The following is a 19,478-nucleotide window of genomic DNA, read 5'->3' as shown; positions in this document are numbered from 1 at the left end:
AGCAAGCTTTGTGCTGTATCATCTGTACTACAAAGGAGCCTTTACAGAATTCCAGGCATGCACATTGGTTCAGGGTAAGCAACAAAGGAGGAACTACAGCCCCTTTTAGAGCATGGGAAAGGAAACACAGAAAACATTTGTTAGAGATCATCTTCTGAGAAACAGGTGAAGCAGAGAAAGTCACAGTTAGAGGGATGGGAGAGAATGGGAATGGGTACCTCAGCTGCACTGACACAGGACTGTGGTACTACTGTCCAGCAGGTAGACACAGGGAATCTCTGGGGACAGGAGATCCAGGACATCAGCAGATCTGCAGGTCACAAAAAGCTTCATGTCTCCATCATCAGCACTGGCAGGTTTGATCTCTGCATACCAAGAAGCCCTCCTCTCACAAACTGCTTCAAGATCTACCTCAGGGCTTTTAAGAGGGCTAAAACAGAGATGTTGATGTACACAATTTCTGAGGCTTTGGTAGTGAGGGAGAAACAGTGATGCCATCATCTTCCTCAGCTCTTGACACATCAGTACTAGACCTTGCTGTATGTTTCAAACAGCAGACCCAGTGCCAGCCTCAGCAGAAATTCAGAAAAGCAAAGGTGAGCTGCTAGGCCTGCCATTTGCTATTTCCTAACTATTGCTGCAGAGGACCACTTAGGTCTTGCCATCCTTGCCCTAGCCAAAGGATAGTCTGAGGGTGGCTCAAGGCACAGGGATGGCAGCAAGTGGTGACAAGGGAGCACAGACAGGCATAATCTTCCTGGAAGTGAGTCTGTCTCTTATCTGCCAGATCGCCAGGTCTCTTTTTCAGCACCTGAAGTCATGTCAGCTGCCTCACTGAGATCCACACATTTGGTGGATTGCAGTGGGTTGAGAGAAAAGCTGCTCCTCCAGATAGTGGATTAGGCCAATGGTATTTAGAAGATAAGAGGGGACATGATGAAAAGAAGGCAGGGTTGCCATCTTTTGTGCCTGTACCAACCTGCAGCCTCATCAGAACCAATCTGATGTCCACTGAAGGAAATAGTAAGTGAGACCAATTCAGGGATTGATGGAAAGGGCCAATGCAATAACAGGCTGACAAAAGAAGTGGTATGGCAGCACTGCAGAGACAGAACAGTATGAAAGACAGATGCACATTAATTTCCGTGAAGGTTTTATCCACTGCTGCAATACAGCAGAAGTACCCACTTCTCGGATATCTGTGAAGGTTGCCAAAGCAGGTTAGGACCCTACTTGTAAAATGCATGCATGTTTTCTTGCATGTAAAATGATGTTACGTTTTATGGAGCAGATCATTTTGAGTGTCATCACATGGTGTGTACAGGACAACCAGGTGATCAGGCCCAGTCAGTATGGGTTTATGAAAGGCAGGTCCTGCTTGGCTAACCTGATCTCCTTCTATGACAAGGTGACCTCCTTAGTGGATGAGGGGAAGGCTGTGGATGTTGTTTACTTTAATAAAGCCTTTGACACTATTTCCCACAGTACTGTCCTGGAGAAACTGGCTGCTCATGACTTGGACGGGAGTACTTTTTGCTGGGTAAAAAACTGGCTAGATGGCCAGGCCCAAGGAGTTGTGGTGAATGGAGTTAAATCCAGTTGGTGGCTGGTCACAAGTGGTGTTCCCCAGGGCTCAGCATTATGGCCAGTTCTGTTTAATATCTTTATCAATGATCTGGGCAAGGGGATCGTAAGTTTTCATATAATCCAAGTTGGGCAGGAGTGTTGATCTGCTGGAGGGCAGGAAGGCTCTTCAGAAGGATTTGGACAGGCTCGATTGATGGGCTGAGGCCAGTTGTGTGAGGTTTAACAAGAAAAGATTGCTGTAGAGTAAACAAAAAGACCTTACTCCATAGCGACTACATAGCATTTTGACCTGGTATTTAACAATGGACTCTCCCTTGTGGACATGCAAAAGCTCAGATTTCCCTACACTGTGACCAACAAAATGCAAGGGAGGCAGGTCAGTGAAGGGGGAATGAGCAGTAATAATGGAATATTTATTGGTCAAGTGAGGTTGTGACTTAGGCCGACAACCACTGATGAGCCTGTGCGAATCCTAAGGAGTCAAGCAAGGACAGGATGGTTTCATAAGTAGAATTTCAAATTTTCCTGATAGGTGTTCAAGTCAGGGGAGAAAAGGATCACAATGGATCCTTCTTAGATCACCCTTTACTAGTTAAACTGTTAATAGAATCAAGCTGTTGTTATTAATAGTAGATAACTATTCACACAGTATGCTCAATTATTGCCTCACACTCAGATACTCACTGACAGTTACCTGTTTGGAGCATAAGCTGGGAAGACCGTCCCAGAAGCAAAGGGTTGTCATGCCAGGGACTTCTAACTGTCATCTAGAATCATGTCGTCCTGCAGCTGCTTTTGCTGCCCTTTGGCTTCTTTTTCTGCCAGCCTCTCTTCCATGCTAAAGGTAGGCAGGTGAAAGAGCTACTGCCCCAGCACTGTGGCAACTCTTACTCTACAGTGTTCAGGAAGAGCTGCTTACCAGACAGTGCCATCAAGAAAAGCTTCTGGTAAGCTTTCAAACTTAAAATTAGGCTTACAGGTAAAACCAAATTCTTAGATATTTGTCCTATAGTGCTATTAAATGTATTTAATCAGTATATGAACCCTTTTGTACAGAAAGCTGTACACATTTCTAAAAGCCTCCTCCAGGTCTTAAGACCTTCAGTCCCATATGTCTATGAAAGTGGGTGAGGAAGATTAACACACACACATCGTGTGCTCCAATGTTAATACAGGCTACTTAAAAACTTGTTTTGGGGCTAAGTACATATGTCTTTGAACTGATGTTATCTTGAAATAAAACATAGATGGAGCTAAGAGGTGGAGCTAATACACTTAGTGCTAAGGTAAAGATGGGGTCTCTGAAGGAAAACAAGCAGTTAGGAAGGAAACCACTTTCTTCCTTACTCGGGCTGTGCTGGAGGGATTTTGAGTTTCAGAGAAATGAGATGCATCCTGTGGTTAAGTTAAACGCAAGCTTTGAGTAGGATTAATCTCTGTATCTCAAACTGACAATGGTTTAAACAAACATCTCAAATGAAGTAATCTGGAGCGGTATTTATCTTTGTGAATCTTTATGAATGTATATTTCAAAAACTTCCAAAATCTAGTCATACATTTTATTACTCTCTCGTGGACCCAAATGCTTTTGGAGAAGTGGCAGTCAGAAGTTTTCCAGCAGAAGTATGACTTAGAGAAGGCATACCTTAAAGAAATATATACTTTTGACAAAATTTGGTTTTAGGGAGGGTTCAAGTGCAAGACATTATGATTTACATTGCAATAAAAGTTAAGATATCATTCAGTTTCAGAATAAACTATATTTTGATCCATTGAATGTCTCTGTCCCCAAGACTTAAACAAATGGAAAGTAAAGTTTTAGTGACTTCTTCTTTGAATTGTGGTCTAAGGCAGATTTTTTTGTGCACTTTCTCTGAGACATTTTAATTTATACATGGAAATTTTGGTGGTTTCTTTTTGTGTCTACTATTTCTTTCTGTATTATTTTTCCTTAAAAAAATCTTTTAATATAATTTTCTTCTACTTTTTACCCCTCCAGTTTTTATTAATTGCAAGTAGTCATAAAATCATTATTTAGTAAAGCCTTGTATGGTAAAATTAACTTGAGGTAACTGTCCAGGATTTCATGACAAGAGTACAATTGACTAATGACAGAATAACTGGTCCAATGGCTTCTGAAAAGTTGCATTAATGATGGTGCATTATGCTATGACCTTTGCTTCAGAGAATTGTGAGGTCAATTCTAGTTTTTAATTAAATTCCAGGATCTCAATTCTGAAGATCAAAATGATTCTTGCAAGTTTCAACAGGAAGGAGGTGATGTGTGCATATCTGTGTTTGTCCCCTTTTGTAAGACAAGTTTTCTAAAATTTTTCCCTAAATATTTAAACCTTTCATCTGTGAATTTGAAGGCATAGCTAAAAAACAGTGGATCAGGGCTCTCTGGTAGCTGGCCTCCAGACCCTCAGATTTTCTAGCACCTAGCTCCTATGCTTCTCATGCTATGTATCAGCGAGTCCAGCTTGAAGTTTCACACAGAGAAGTAGAGAGCTCACATGAGAGCAGTTAGAATTTAATAAGAAGACAGGACAGCCTGTAGTGATCATGTTCAAGAACTGGCCAGACAAGTTTACTGCTTATGTGCAGTGGCATCTTTTATATTCCCCTTCCATAACATGATCCTGATCCTTCCTATTCCCTATAAACATCCCATAATTCATCCTCTACATTCCCAAAATTCCATTGTTCAATCCTCAAATGCTTCTCTTCCCCCAAGGTCACCATTTTAACTTCTGTATTCCTTTATGCAGTAGTCTGCCTTCATTTGTATTGCATTCCAAAGAGAATTGAATCACCATTGAATGTTGTACAACATGGGCAAATACCAAATTAGTCATCTTCAATGGTTTTAGGAGCAACTGATTCAGAGGGATTAGGTTGTCTGAGTTCTTAATTTGTCACTGTTCTGATTGCTTTCTGTGTATTTGTATAGCCGTTAGCCAGATATCCTTAACAGATTTTTACTTATTAATCCAGAAGTATATGTATCTTATGAACTTCCTGTGTCTCAGGAATCTTGATCCTTAAAAAGGTTAAAAATATAGTTCTGACATTTACTACTTAAGATATGGAAACTCTGAATTAGCACACACTCTTGAACTTCTAGAACGTTATTGTTAGGAAACATGTCACAAAAGAAACTTGAAAAAACTTGAAACATTCACTCCTTCAGTAGAGCTCAGATCTGATTTATGACCCTCTATAAAGGGGCAGAGAGGCTTGAACGGAGAAAGAAACCATGACCATCTCCATCTACATCTTTGTGGTGCCACGCTAAAAAAAATCCAAATCAGGCTACAAAACATGCCTACATGTAAGAAAATCAATAAAAGCACAAAAATTCTTGTCAGCCATCTTATGAAACAAAAACACTGCTGTGGACCTCCTGGGGATGCAGTGGAAGCAGTGGAAGCAGCTGTGCGCAAAAATGCCAGGGAAGGGGTGGCACCCCATGGATGCAAACTTCTGTCTAAAGGAACAAGTATACTGGCCCACGGACAGATGGGCTCCAAAAAGCCAGTAATCATGAGGTAGCCAGTGGCATTGGGCTCTACTCCTGAGCTACTTGGGTATGGTGGAGAAGCTAGCAGTACCCAAAAGTGGCAGGCTGTGGTGTAACATACCCCCAAACATTGGAAAATTTCAGATAACACTTGACAACAGGGGTTCCAGATTCCTCTCTTCTGCTACCCCAAAGCCATTAAGGATGGCTGTCGTGGGTTGACCCTGGCTGGATGCCAGGTGCCCACCAAAAGCACTCTATTGCTCCCCCTCCTTAACTGGACAGGGGAGAGAAAATATAATTAAAGGCTTATGAGTTGAGATAAGGATAGGGAGAGATCACTCAGCAGTTACCATCATGGGCAAAACAGACTTGACTTAGGGAAATTAGCTTAATTTATTAACAATCAAATCATATTAGGGTAATGAGAAATAACACAAAGTCAAAAAAACACCTTCCCCCCACTCCTCACTTCTTCCCAGGCTTAAATTCACTCATGATTTTCTCTGCCTCCTTCCCCCAGCAGTGCAGGGAGTGGGGAATGTGAGTTGTGGTCAGTTCAGCACAGGTTGTTTCTACCGCTCCTTCCTCCTCAGGGGGAGGATTCATCACACTCTTCCCCTGCTCCAGCATGAAGTCCCTCACCAGAGAGACAGTATTCCATGAACTTCAACATGAGTCCTTCCCAGGGCTTCAGTTCTTCGTGAACTGTTCCAGCGTGGGTCCTTTCCACAGGGTGGAATCCTTCAGGCACAAGCTACTCCAGTGCGGGTCCCCCATGGGGTCACAAGTCCTGCCAGCAAACCTGCTCCATTGTGGGATCCTCTCTTCCCATGGGTCCACAGGTCCTGCCAGGAGCCTGCTCCAGTACAGGCTTCCCATGGGGTCACAGCCGCCTTTGAGCACATCCACCTGCTCCAGCATGGGGTCCTCCATGGGCTGCAGGTGGATGGATATCTGCTCCACTGTTAACCTCCATGGGCCGCAGGGGACAGCCTGACTCACCATGGTCTTCACCATGGGCTGCAGGGGATTCTCTGCTCTGGCGTCTGGAGCACATCCTCCCCCTCCTTCATTAATGTCTACATAGTTATTCCTCTCACATACATTCTCACTCCTCTTTCCTGCTGCAATTGTGCAGGGTTTTTTTTTGTTCCCCCTTCTTAAATATGTTATCACAGAGGTGCTACTGCTGGCCCTGATTGGCTTGGCCTTGCTCAGTGGTGGGTCCATCTTGGACCAGCTGGCACAGGCTCTATCAGACATCGGGGAAGCTTCTAGCAGCTTCTCACATAAGCCACCCCTGTAGCCCCCCTGCTACCAAAACCTTGCCACACAAACCCATTACAGTGGCTAAGCCACGAAACACCATAAAATCCTTAAAGTTTTTCAAAGATACGTGAAGGAGTGTGCTGAAAGAAGACCTTGGCATCTCACATTTGACCATCCATAGGCCGGTTCAGTATACAGAAGCATTTCCACATGAATGTGAACGGCAGTACAGGCCAACAAGTGCACAAAACCATTGCCAGCTGGCTGGTGATCCTGGACAACATTTCTGTGTCTCCTGAAGGCCATTGTGGAAATAGCTGTGCCCCAAAATGCTCTGACCTCTCCTTCAGATACCTACATGCTGCTGTAGTATACGCATGCCAGAAAACACCAGGAAATTCCCATAAAATGCACCAAATCCCTTGAAGAAGCTTACCAGACACCTGTCTTGCTGAATATTAAGTGGGGACAGGTAAGAGCATTAACATGACCAATGCCTACCACAGCTGCCAGCATTCTTGAATACAATACAGAAGGAAATCCTCCTCAGGATGTACTTGTCCTTCCAGTTTGTGGGCAATGGATGAGTTGACCACACTGCTATTTGTAGACTGTAGCCTCCATTTTTGGTGAGCTGTGTGGATCATGTGGCAGGATCTTTGAATGGGAAGACATGAACCTCCCATAAGTTCTTCGTAGTTCTGAACCCAAGGCCTTAATTTCACCAGAAAGTTCATGCATATCTTTCTGTTGCTCCCCTCCCCACACATACGCAGAAAACCAGCATAGACATGCACATAGGGCTGCTGATGCTGGCTATGCTGGAAATTGGGTCAAAGACATGTTCTTGCATGTTTATATTGACTTGCAACAGCCTTCTGTAGTGTCAAGGAAGGAGACCACTAGCCTCTGTAGTGTTGGAGGCTATGCTGTCTTTACACCATACATGGAGAAAGTGAGACGCAGAAATTCACTGGGGAAAAAAGGAACCATGCTTCCAAGTTGTTCTTAAAACACGCTGGGACCCGAGTTAATTGACAATGACTGATAAGAGTCTTAAAAATTCTGAAATAGAAATAAAGCCAATGAACATGAATGGAAAAATTAAGAACAACTGTTTTTCAGGGTTGACTTCCCATAAAGGTATAATAGTGTGCCTTTGGAGTTCTGTGGTAATAATTAACAAGGAAATGTTTTATGACGTTTGTTACAAGTCACAGTCCATACTAGAACATCTTCCCAGTCACAGCTAAAATCACACAAAAGGAGAATCTAGCCTGAATTAAGTAGCATTGCTAACATAATCACAGTGTCTTAAACAGTCACTTAAGTGTCACTTAAACAAAAGTGTTAAAAGAGTCACAGTGTTTAGGTTTCTACCTGATTCAAGTAAACATTCAGGATGTGTTAGGAATGACAGCAAATTACTTTGCAGAGGTAATTTTGAAGTGCTTTTCAGAAACTGGAGGAAACCTTTTCCAAGATAAACTCCATAGGCTAAAATTCCAGCAGGAATTATTCTGGGGTGAAAAGTTTTACTAGCCCATGATTGTACACCTGTTTTTCAGGACTTTTTTCCCTAACTATCAAAGAAAGATTCAGAAAGAGTGAGATTGAAAATAACTCGTTTATAGATTAAGAAAGTTATTTCAGATTATGATCCTAGAGATGCAAATCAGTCAATAATCAACTTTCTACTGCTGCTCACAATGTTTGCGTATTTTTTTCCTTCAGTGCTGGTGATTGATGACTGCTAATATTTTAAGTCTGTTTTCCTTACATTAGGAGTGTGTGAGTGAATCCTACTCATACAGGAGAAACATGGAAAAAATAAAATTATGTTTGGTACTGTAGGAAAGAAAATACATTTTAAGGAAGTCAAAGCAGTGAGAAGGAAGATTACAAAAAAGACCTGATCATCCTTTCATGCTTACTGTTCTAGCACAAGATCTTCTTGCAAAAATTATCATCACTACACCATACAATTGTTCTCTGTGAATTTGTGTAGGGTGTAGGTAGAGAAATAGTTACCAGAAAACAGCAGGTGAAAGAACTGAAAACTGCATGTTTAGAGGTATCATAAGAAAGTATTCCAACAACTGATACACTCCAGAGACCAGTGGTACTATTGAATCCACTGGGACTGATAAATGCAAAACACAAGAAGACTGCTGAATGGATGCAGTCACCAGCACACACTGGTGTCAACAGCAGGTTGAACAGCTCAGAGCAGAGCCAAAGAGGCAATAGCTGTTGTATACAAAGACTAGAGGATTACATATGTATGTACACAGATACATATATATGTATATTTGATGAGAAAAAGGATTCCTTTAGGAAATTTCTGAACATTGACCTAAAAGATACTGTTGCACAGCTGTTGAATAAACAGCTGGAGTTGGTCTCTCAGCCATTATTCTGACGAGGTTACTTTGAGGGAGTATGTATACAGGCATGCCTATGTGTGTGTATGTGACACAGAAAGAGAGAGGGACCTGTGTAAGGAGGTAAGTGTATGTACTATGTTAATATCTACCTACTAATGAAAAATGTATTCTAATAAAATGCAGCTTAATTAATAAAAGACATTAAAGTAAATATTGTTTGTGGTCTGGGTTTCTTCATGGCATAATCTTCTGTCAAGGAAAGTGGAATTTGCAATACCTCTAATGTCACATGTGTTGATATACATATGGAGAAAATATGTTCAAAAGTTTTAAATGCTCCTATTATGCATATCTGATTGATTCCTTAAATTTTCAAGTTTGGAGAATGGAAGAATGCCTATATCTTTTCAAGGAAATAATTTCAGTGCTCAAAATTTGGGCATCAAGTATGATTAGTGCCTTTTGACTAATCTTTTGCAGTTTTTATATTTGTATATTATATGCAACACATATTAGGCATATTTTCAAGATGCTGTCTTATAATTTTTTATCACCTTTCATAAGCACCATCTGTGTATAGGCATTAACCAAACTAAAATCAGGATAATAGTACTACTCTTAAGATACGTACCTAGGTAAAGACAAAGTTGTGGATCTCTGGGAAAGCCTCAAAGATGCAATAGGATTTTCCATTTCTCTTAGCTCAGGAAAGAATGCTTTGATTGTAAAAGCCCAATCAGTAATCACAAGGATTCAAACAACAGTGAATGGCTGTTTGCATGCCCTGCTTCAATCATTTAACTCTTACTATGTCTAACCTGTGTATCATCTTTCTGTAGAATTAAATTTTGTGTCCAGAAAGAAGAGAAAATAAAAAAATTCGGAATTCATTGCAAGCTGTGCCAGTTAAATTGCATCTGCTTTGTAACTGCTGCCTGAACAGTCTACAAAAGTAAAATTAAGTATCATACACTTAAAATAGAGCTGACCTAGCTAATATCAATAACAAAAGCTCTGGAGGTTGTATGACATTTATTTGGTAAGGCAAACTGATAGGATCCCTGAGGAAAATTATAACCTGTGTACAAATAAAGAACACCTAGGATGGTTCTATAGAAAAACATAGTTCAAGGGTATATAGCCCAAACATGACCATGACATCAGATTCCCAAGAAGATGATTCAGCTCCTATGTATAGGTTTGATCTGGTCGTGTCCTGTTCCACCCCCCAACCCCCACCCCCTCCCCTGGCCAATTCTACTGGATTTTTGTCCAATAAATGTTTCAAGTAAACCTAATAATCCATGGATAGAAAAGGAACTGGAAACAAGGACTCACCTCTCTTAGCTCAGGACACTTAATATTTTAAGTGGTGGTCACTTTCTCAGTTTTTTTTTTACTAAGAAGCATCTCCCTCAAGCAAGCAGAGAGAACCTCCTACTTGCCCAACCCCCTTCAGGCTTACAGTCTAGTAATGTCTTGCTGGTATGTTTGTTTGCATGTTATCAGGTTGCACAAGACACTAAATCCAGCCTCTCTTCCTTGAAGAAGTATTCTAAATAATAGACAGGGAATGGGAGAACCACATTCCTCTCCCACTAACAGTTACAGCAGATAAGGCAGCTCTGATTAGGTCTTTGAAGCTGCTCAGCTCTATTGATTTTTACTTAATGTAGGCAGGGCAAACGTAATGCATGGCAAATGTATGTGGCTGCTTTACCTAGGGTATTTTTTTTTATTCCATGAGAATTCAAATCAGAAATAGTATAGTGTACTTCCTGGTGCTTGCAGAACTGAAATTCTAAGAACAACTGAACTTCAAAGACAAGCAATGAGAGATCTAGAAAAGTTTAGAAATTTCTTCCAATGTTTTTTGGGCTTACATTTTGAATCTGGCTTCCTTACAACATGTTATATAAAGGAAATAATAAGGGTTAAGTCCTCTTCTGTCTTGCAGACATGGTTGTTGCTCCTAGCAGAGTGACAATGACTTATGTTTGACAATACTGTTGTTTAGGATGTTATTGCTGTCAAGTCACAGAAATGTGAAGGAGTACAACAGAGAGAAGTTACTTCTCAAAAATATCAAACCTGCTTGCATAATGATGCCCATACATTAGACAGGTAATACTGTTTCTCAAGTTAATTCCTCTGTAATCTTCTAAACATGTAGCTATCTGTAGTATCTGTAGCCTTGGTATCTCTGAGTTCTTACTGTGGTCAGAGAGCAGGCACATACCACAGTTCATAGGTGTTTCGATTAACCCATTAGTAAAGATGAACTACACCAGATAACAGCAGTTATAACAGTCATCTTATTTTCAAAATTCCCAAAGTCAGTGTTGTCAGGAAACCTTAAAAATATGGTCTGTGAAAAATCCACACAGATACTATATGCCTGTAAATTTGGATATGAGATGCAGAACACTTTAATCCGTAACATAGTGTTATTTGATGAAAAAAATCAAGGGATTAAGCACAGTTTACTTTTATTTAATAATAAAAAGTTTTCATTATAAATGCAAAAGCTAAAATTCAAACTTAGGAAATTATCTATAAAATGTCTGCAACTGTATCTAAATATAGAGTGAAACTATAATACCATTTACAGCAAGAACTTGCATGCAAACCAAATAATTATACAATTATATGATAACTACAAAGGAGTTTCAAAACAATTTGGAACGTTACCTTACATTCAGTTATTCATTGAAATATTGGGTACATAAAAAGTATGTATGGAGTTTCAAGTTATCCGCTTAATCCTTGAGACTCATTTGTGTTTAATGAGTACAGGAATATACAAAATTCTGCCTCATTTATGATGTCACTATAAGACTAAGTTACTCTGCTAAAAATGTTAGACACAAAAACTGTGACTTCCTCAAAAATCCAGTCTTGTTTTCAAATATGCAGGGAAATCCATTTGTCCATGAAATTTTTCTATAATTCAACATCCTTCTCTTACTTTTTTCCTTCATGAGAAATGCTATATTGTTCTTCTAGCAACTGGAATATGTGTGAACATGCTGCCCCCTGTGATTCTCTTCCAGAAGATGACCCAGTTTTACCATGAAAGATACAACCCACTGAGAAATAATATAGGCTATTTGTAGAATGTGTCCTTATGCTTCTGCCTCTTGTTGGAGGGAAAGTGTCAAACAGTGAAGACTTTGATGATCCTGCCTCTCCAGGAGTTGAAAAATGTGGTTACCTCCAACATAAATGGTGAAGAAACATGTACTCAGATGTTGAGAAAAACTGCAGATGATTACAGAAGATCCACCAATTAATTAATTAATTCCCTTTGTATGGGTGGTCTTTTGTACGCATAGCCAGTTATATAATAGTCTGCTTTTTCCTTCAGTTTTTTTATCTGACCCTTTTGCTCTCTCTGTCCTGCACTTAGTATGTGCCATGTTTGTCTTCCCTTTCAACCCACTTTAGAGGATGCGAATAACTTCATGCCTTGTTCTTATGCAGTGGGCTTTGTTCAGACAATGCTGGGAAAAAATTTGGTAGCTAATTCCTCTTATACCATTAAGGCTGATGTCTGTCACTTCAGCTTTTGAAACCTGAGTGTCTATGTATCAATGAAGAAGTTTAAATTCAGAAACAATGCCTGGATTTATTAAAACGAACGTTTTCCTTGGGAAAGATAAGGTTTTCTATTCAGGTGTCTTGTTCTGGCCTTTAAAATAAGTGATGAAGGAATCTATATGAATGTAAGATATACTTTTGCCTACACCCTTACTGTGATTGTGTTTCAACAAACTGTATTATGATGACAACTCCTTTTAGCAGAAATTTCCTTCATTTTTGGAATGAAGCTCCTGGGCTTTCACAAACACATATATACTATCACAATAAACTTGAATTTCTGTCCATGCTGTATTTTAGGTTCATTCAACACATCTTTGCAACAACTTGAAGATAATAGAAAGCCCATTTTTCTTCTCTGAGCTTAGTGTAGCATTCCAGTGTCAAAAAAGAAAGAAAATAATTTAATTTCATAGAATAGCTGTATTCTGTATCTCTGCAAATTAAGCCACATTCTTATATGCACATGCAGAAGTATAAAGAACCATCACACCCGATGCCTGGTTGCCAATATGTAATGTGCGTGTATATGTTGGTGTGTACATGTAGTTTTCATTTCAGAAAGATGTGTGAGGAATGAACTGTATCTGTGTACTATTGATAGGATTTCGTATTTCTTAAAATCATGTTCTTATGGGTGTTGAAAATAGATCCCATAGCATGTTTTCCAGAATTTCAGTTATGAAAATTCCAGCTGTGCTTATGGGTATGCAAATGAGAGAAGGATCCTGGAGCGGTCTGTCAATTACACACCACATCTTTGCGTTTGTTGCCTTGAGCTAATGACTAAAATCAAATTACTGTCATTACTTGGAAAAGAGGCCAGACTATGATTTAGAAAACAAAAGAGGGCTGTTGTCCTTTTTTCTCTGAATTACTCATTGATTTTTTTTTAATCATTATGAATGATTTTTATGATTTACCAGGCATCTATAGGCTACTTTAGTACAATATATTGATATTACCACAAAACTGAAGTTCTGACTGTGACCCCTTTTCTTAACCATTTTGTTCAGGGCCTTTTCTGTGTATGCCTTCATGAGCATCCAATAGTCCACAGTCCCATGCAGTATAACAGAATTAATTTTCTCTCTGTCCATTACAAATAAATCTAAAGGCCATGTACCTTGTTAAAATACAGTCATAATGTTGCAATTTTATAATACTTCTGCTTCAGGGAACAGAAATCACATCACAGAGTAGTTCACAAGGAGTTTGGTCCTCAGGCAAAAAGAAAGGCTTCTGATTAAACTAGTAAATAACAGAAATCCAGAAAAGTCTCTTTAGTGGAAAAGAGCTTTGTTTCAAATGCTGGTAACTTTGTTTCATGCTACATTTGAGCTGTTTCCCAGAAAAATCTTGGGGTTTTTTGTGTTTTGTTTTGTTGGGTTTTTTTGTGTTTGGTTTTTTTTTTTCCTAGATCCTCAATGAAAGGAGCTACAGGACAACGTAATTTGTATCATCTCCTTCTGCTAGTGTTAGAACACTAGCTTTGTGCTTTGAACTTTGCTTGTTTCCTGATTTGATTTACCATACCAGATTTTAGATAGAGTTGCCTGTCCCTCTGAGTAGCATTGGTGTGTGTGGAAATAGCTGGGATGTTTTAGAAGGGTCTGATAGGACGAATTTCCAACTTTCTTCAGGTTGCAAACTGGTGAGTTTAAGGTGGGGAATCAAACCAACTTCCAGTTCACAAACAAAACAGAAAAAAGAGAAAAAAATGGCTACTATCAGATAAGATGCATGACATCAAATACTCATAACTCTAATATTTCCCTACTAGTACATGGGTTGGTTTTTTTCCTAGACCAAATGTTTATCAATCTTATTAAAAAATTTATCAAATAGGAAAACAAGGATTTAGTAGACTGTTTATAAAATGCATTTTAAAGATATTTTCATTAATATGGCAAGTTACTTAGCTGGTCAATTGCAGAAAGAAAGGTCTGCCAGAAGATTGACCCTGTAAGGTGCCTTCCAGTATTTCTACTTTTCCTCTTAGGTTCCAAAATGCATGTTGATGCACAGGTAACTTTTTCATTTAACTCCATGTAAAGAAAGCTTTGGAGGGAAGACCTACTTAAAGAGCCTGAAAAATAACACAGGAATGTCTTTCAAATCTCATGTCCACTGAGGAACATGGTTAGGTTATTTATTCATGAGAGGGGAAATGAAAAAGAAATAATGAAATGTAAACCAAATTATGTGATAGGGGCTGTTTGGAGTATCCCTGCTAGGCAACCACATACCTTATAACTCAGCCTGGAGCAGGCAAAACATGGGTTTTATGGGTTGACCATACTCCATGTATCTTGCTTGTTCCTGTGGTCAAAGAGATCTGAGTTTTTTTCCCTAAGGCCAGTAAAGGGACATCATGGAGGGGCAGAGGACAGACCAAACCTCCCAACGTGTTTCATGGTGCTAAGCTGGGAATCACCATTTTTCACAGATGGCGAAAATGACACATCATGGTGTCATTGTGAGGTCCTGATTTGTCACCAGCTCTGTTAAATGCCATACAAAGTTCTTCTGCAAGCCATTGCTGTCACCTGTGGAACAGTTTAGGTCATAAGGGGATGAAAGACTTCAACAGAAATAATTCTTTAACTTGGTGCTTTAAAATCTTTTTAAAACAGCAGAACTGGCACAAACTCAGTTTAAATACAGATACAGTGCTTCAAACAGATCATGACATCAAAACCAGACATTTTAAATCAGAATGGTCTTAGTCAATACAAAGCTTAAGACATATATTTTTCAGTGATGATCACTTTAAAAGATTGTAAACTCCTATTGCAACTGAAAAGGACCATAAAGTTCCAGTCCTAATGTAACAATAAGGTGTTGAGTTTTGGACTCTGCCAAAATATGTGATTGTCCAGGAAATTCTAATTTATTTCTAAAGCTGAAGGAATTCCTGTGTAGAAAAAAATCACAGGAGGTAACTTGTCAAAATTGAGACACTTCATGGAGATGTGCAATTTCTAGAAACTTTTAAAGAGAATTTCGAGCTATATATTTAAACATTGTTGAACTATTTTATCAATAATACTAATTAATTAATTTTAATATTTTAGTCATTTAATGATATTTGACAATATTTAAATGACACATCCATACTTCCAATTTGAGGAATCTATTCTCCATAACAAAACCCAAAATTTTGATTAAATCCTCAGAAAAGTCTGTTATTAAGGAAATTCTTTTCCCTATTAGCTCTAATCGCAGGGTTTTGGTGAGCCTTCCAAGGTATCTTTTTGTTGGGAACACAGACACTGATTACTAGTTCAGCAATAGCAGGAAGTGCAGAAGGCTGTGTAATTCTTTACTGAATCATACTGGAATCTTAAAGATGCTTTTAAACCATTAAATATTTTTCTACTTGTAGAATCAATCAGTAAGAATTTCCTGAATACATGGGAATTCCTTAGCATCCTTGTTATGTGCTTGTACTAACCAGAAACAGCCTTCAAGTTTCATATTCACATATAAAATCTGAGCATGCCTGTGCTTAAGAAGGTCTGTTCTGTTAGTATCATGAGGCCTGATTTGTAACTTAAACCATTTCAAGTGATTACATTATTGTTTTTATCTTGGCCTTGTTTTTCTGCTGTCTTAGAGAAACAGTGGTGATTTCCAAAGAAAGTACAGCAAGTACAGTACTTACATTCTGCTGGCAATTATCTTTTAAAACAGGAGAGATCTTACAGAATTCTTCATTACAAGGATTACATCCAAGTAAAGCAAATTCCCAGCTTCTTCATGACTCTATCAGGGCCATAATGCACTCATTCATGCTTCTATTATTTCATACCTCTGGTGACTTCAATTTAATTAATTTGGATCTAAAATAGAAGGCCCAGTTCTGACATAACAGTATGCATGGTGCAAAATCCTAACTGGCAGCTCTCAAAGTTTGGGGTTGCTCCAGATGAAGACTGCAGAGAGTCCTGCAGGACAAGCAGCCATTACAGCTATACCTATGGCTTCCCCAATGCTTAGAGGTAAAAAAAAAGTTGGATAAAATGAGAGGCAAAGAAATAAAATGTGTAACATAGAGGATAAGGAAGGAAAAGACTGGCTTGATGGCACCAATATAACTGGGATCCCTGAAGCCAGTTTCATTATTTTGCATCTGTCTGGTATGTATCCAGAGAGACCTATTAAGCAGGATACTTGAAACAACAAATACTATTAAAGGCAAAGCTAGACCAGTGTTACAGAGAAGAATCAATAAAAACAAACTAGCTTTCATTGTGACTCTCCCTTCTGAAAAGTTTGTCATGGTTAAAAGAGCAGTGAACTTGTCGTGCACATTGTAGATATCCCTGGTGAAAGGAAGAGAGGTTGCAAAGGAGACAAGAGATGATGTTATCAGCATCCAGGGTATGAGACTGGAAATTCTTTGCTTCAGCCAGATGAAGAAAGACTGAGTAAAACTAGCAACCTTGGTACAATAGAAGACAATAAGCCAGACAGCAATCCAGAGGCTGCAGTACTTCAGAAACATAAAAACTGTCTTGAAAATGATAAACACATTTTCTTCATAATAGGTTTCACAAAACAGACTTTGAAACAAATCCAGCATCATCCAGGACTACAACAAGAATCTGGATAAACTCAGAAAGATCATGATTATGAGGACAATATTTTGGTCCTGATGCAGCTAGTTGAATGGATAGCCAAGATATTCTATGTCCTAGAAGTCCTGCCATGGATTCAATTATAGCAATTGTTAGAAAAAGGAGAAAAAATACCATGAACATAGCAACTCAAGAACTCACATTTTTTACTCAGCTTTTCATGGGCTCCTGAGAGCCTTAGGTTTGCAGGGCAATGCCAAGCTCAACTAGCTGTCATCAGCACATGGTCACCTATTTATCTCAAAGGAAGAAGTATCATAATAAGTCATGTACTATTTATGTTGTTTTATATTTTTTGATGATTAATAGCTTAGCTGCTTTCTCTAAGTGTGCAAATTGGATAAAGATTCAAGTACAGTTTTTTCAATTGAAAGAGGCTATTTGCATTTAAAGGGTGCAGATGTATTTTTAAAACTGTGTTGTAATCCAGTTACAGAATCCAGAACCCTCTGAATTTATGTATGTAAAGATGAGGAAGAGTTTCAAATGTGGAGAAGAGTTTCAAATGTGTGTATTCTCTCTCATGCTAGGATCGGGCCCCATACCCCTATCTAGGGGGAGAGAAAGATCATTTCAATATCAGAAAGTGCAAGAAATAGAAGATATTTTCAGAAAATATACAATGAACTATGTTTCATACACAAATGCCTTTAGTCTCTTAAATCTCTTTGAGGAGCCTGATCTAAATGCCATGTCTGGCCATCATGCAATTAACATTCTTTCTCTTCCCTGGCTCCTGCAACTGTTTGGGAAGCATTCTCACTGTGGGTCCTAGTTTTGCAGAAAAGACATTCATATCTTGGCTACTATATGCTTGAGTTTTCCTAACAAAACAAAGGATTCAGACCTTGGTTCAACTCCACTTACAGACTTGTAATGGAATAGAGAATGTTGTCTAAGGAAGGCATCCCATCCATGAGGGAACTAGATGCTTTCGTACACTTGTTTTACAAACTTTTTTTTTTCTCCCTGAATCTATGATGTTTTGTCTATGTATTGACCAGTCAGAAGTGCTAGCCCCTAAGCATTAAAGTTCTGCAGCCAGCAGCCTAACTAGACCATTAAGGACCAATCACACCAAAGTCAACTGAAGAGAAAGGTATGGTTTACACTGATTGGCAGCTCATTCCTACGAGCTAATTGGGTGAAGCAAGCACACAATTTGCTCTTGCTGATCATCATACCATGAGCAGATCTGTTCTACTGCCTTGTTTCTTTTCTTAGACTGCTGCCAACACACTGCTTGTCCCTGTTCTTATTCACTCACAATACTGGACCATAGTGGTCTGGAGGACAGATTGCTCACCCTGGCCAGAAGAAAATCTGGACAAGCCTTCCAACTTTCAGTTAAATGTCCTAACTGCTATATAGTGGAGGAAAGAGATATTGCGACCCTGCCTCATCTCCCATGACAAAAAGGTATTTTAACTTCAGAAATTATTTGAAGGTGCCATTACCAAGAAGAACTGGAACCTCTCTACCTTGAAAGGTACTTCAAGGTGAATAGTACTCTGGATGGGAAAGTACTTTGGATGGGAAAGTACCTACACCTCTTTCACTCCACTGAGAGAGATTTGGGCATTTTTTTCCTTTTCTTCCTTTGTGCCTGTTCAATGATCACTGGGAAACCAGATGCTTTCCTTAGCACTGGCAGAGGAAGAAGTGAGAGACCAGACATACTGACATCCTAATGCTATGAAATACAGACATGTCTAGGGTTATCCAACACCTGAACAGGAGTTTTTACAACTAGTTTTGAACTCCAGTGTCTGATGTCCCACTTTACATGCCTATATTTGTATTTTATGTCTGATGCCTAAACCTCTCCCTGAATTGCACATTTATCACCTCTGAGTTTATGAGAAATACTTACCATGGCCCCTTCTACATTAAGAAGAAAAATGGATGTCCTTATTCTGGTGCCTCAGGTCAGCTCCTTATCTTTATCCGATATATTAAAATGGTTGTTAGAAAGAGGATTATCAAGTTTTTCTTATGTGTGTGGAGATTTCTAAACATTATAATTTTCATCACATGATTGTTCTGAGTGTCCCAAACTAGAATAAATTAGCATGAACATAGGAACAGAGAACTATTTTACCAAAGTACTTCACCACTCCATTTTGCTCTAGTCTCATGAAAAACTACTAAGTTCACCTGAAGAATTTAAGATCTGGAAATATACAACATTAAATACAGGACAAATGGCACAAGTGTTAACAGAGACAGAGTCTTGCTCCCATATGGAATGTGCATACTTTTAAAATTATATTGTACTTGCTAAAAGGAGTCAAGTCAAACACATTCAACATATAAGAAGAAAAAATCTAAAGGTCTTCTAAGTGACAGGTCTGGGTTTAGTGAGAAGGTTTGGGAAGGATATTTTATATTTAGGATGGACCACTGAAGAAAGAACACAATGACTTTTTAGAAATGAAGCAATACAAATTGCTGTCAGTGCTACAG

At 39.0% G+C, this 19,478-nt stretch overlaps 1 protein-coding gene across 1 annotated transcript; it reads right to left on the bottom strand.

The window, feature by feature from the left end:
- Positions 1 to 16,278: 16,278 nt before the first annotated feature.
- Positions 16,279 to 17,129, bottom strand: LOC104048714 (taste receptor type 2 member 40-like). Its single transcript, XM_009509256.2, is given in 4 exon segments — positions 16,279 to 16,383; positions 16,385 to 17,010; positions 17,013 to 17,060; positions 17,063 to 17,129. Coding segments are annotated over 4 exon segments (846 nt in total).
- Between the last annotated feature and the right edge of the window lie 2,349 nt (positions 17,130 to 19,478).

This window comes from Phalacrocorax carbo, chromosome 1 (assembly GCF_963921805.1).
Source record: "Phalacrocorax carbo chromosome 1, bPhaCar2.1, whole genome shotgun sequence".
NCBI classification, from domain to species: domain Eukaryota; kingdom Metazoa; phylum Chordata; class Aves; order Suliformes; family Phalacrocoracidae; genus Phalacrocorax; species Phalacrocorax carbo.
This window is presented reverse-complemented; position numbering and strand designations above follow the sequence as displayed.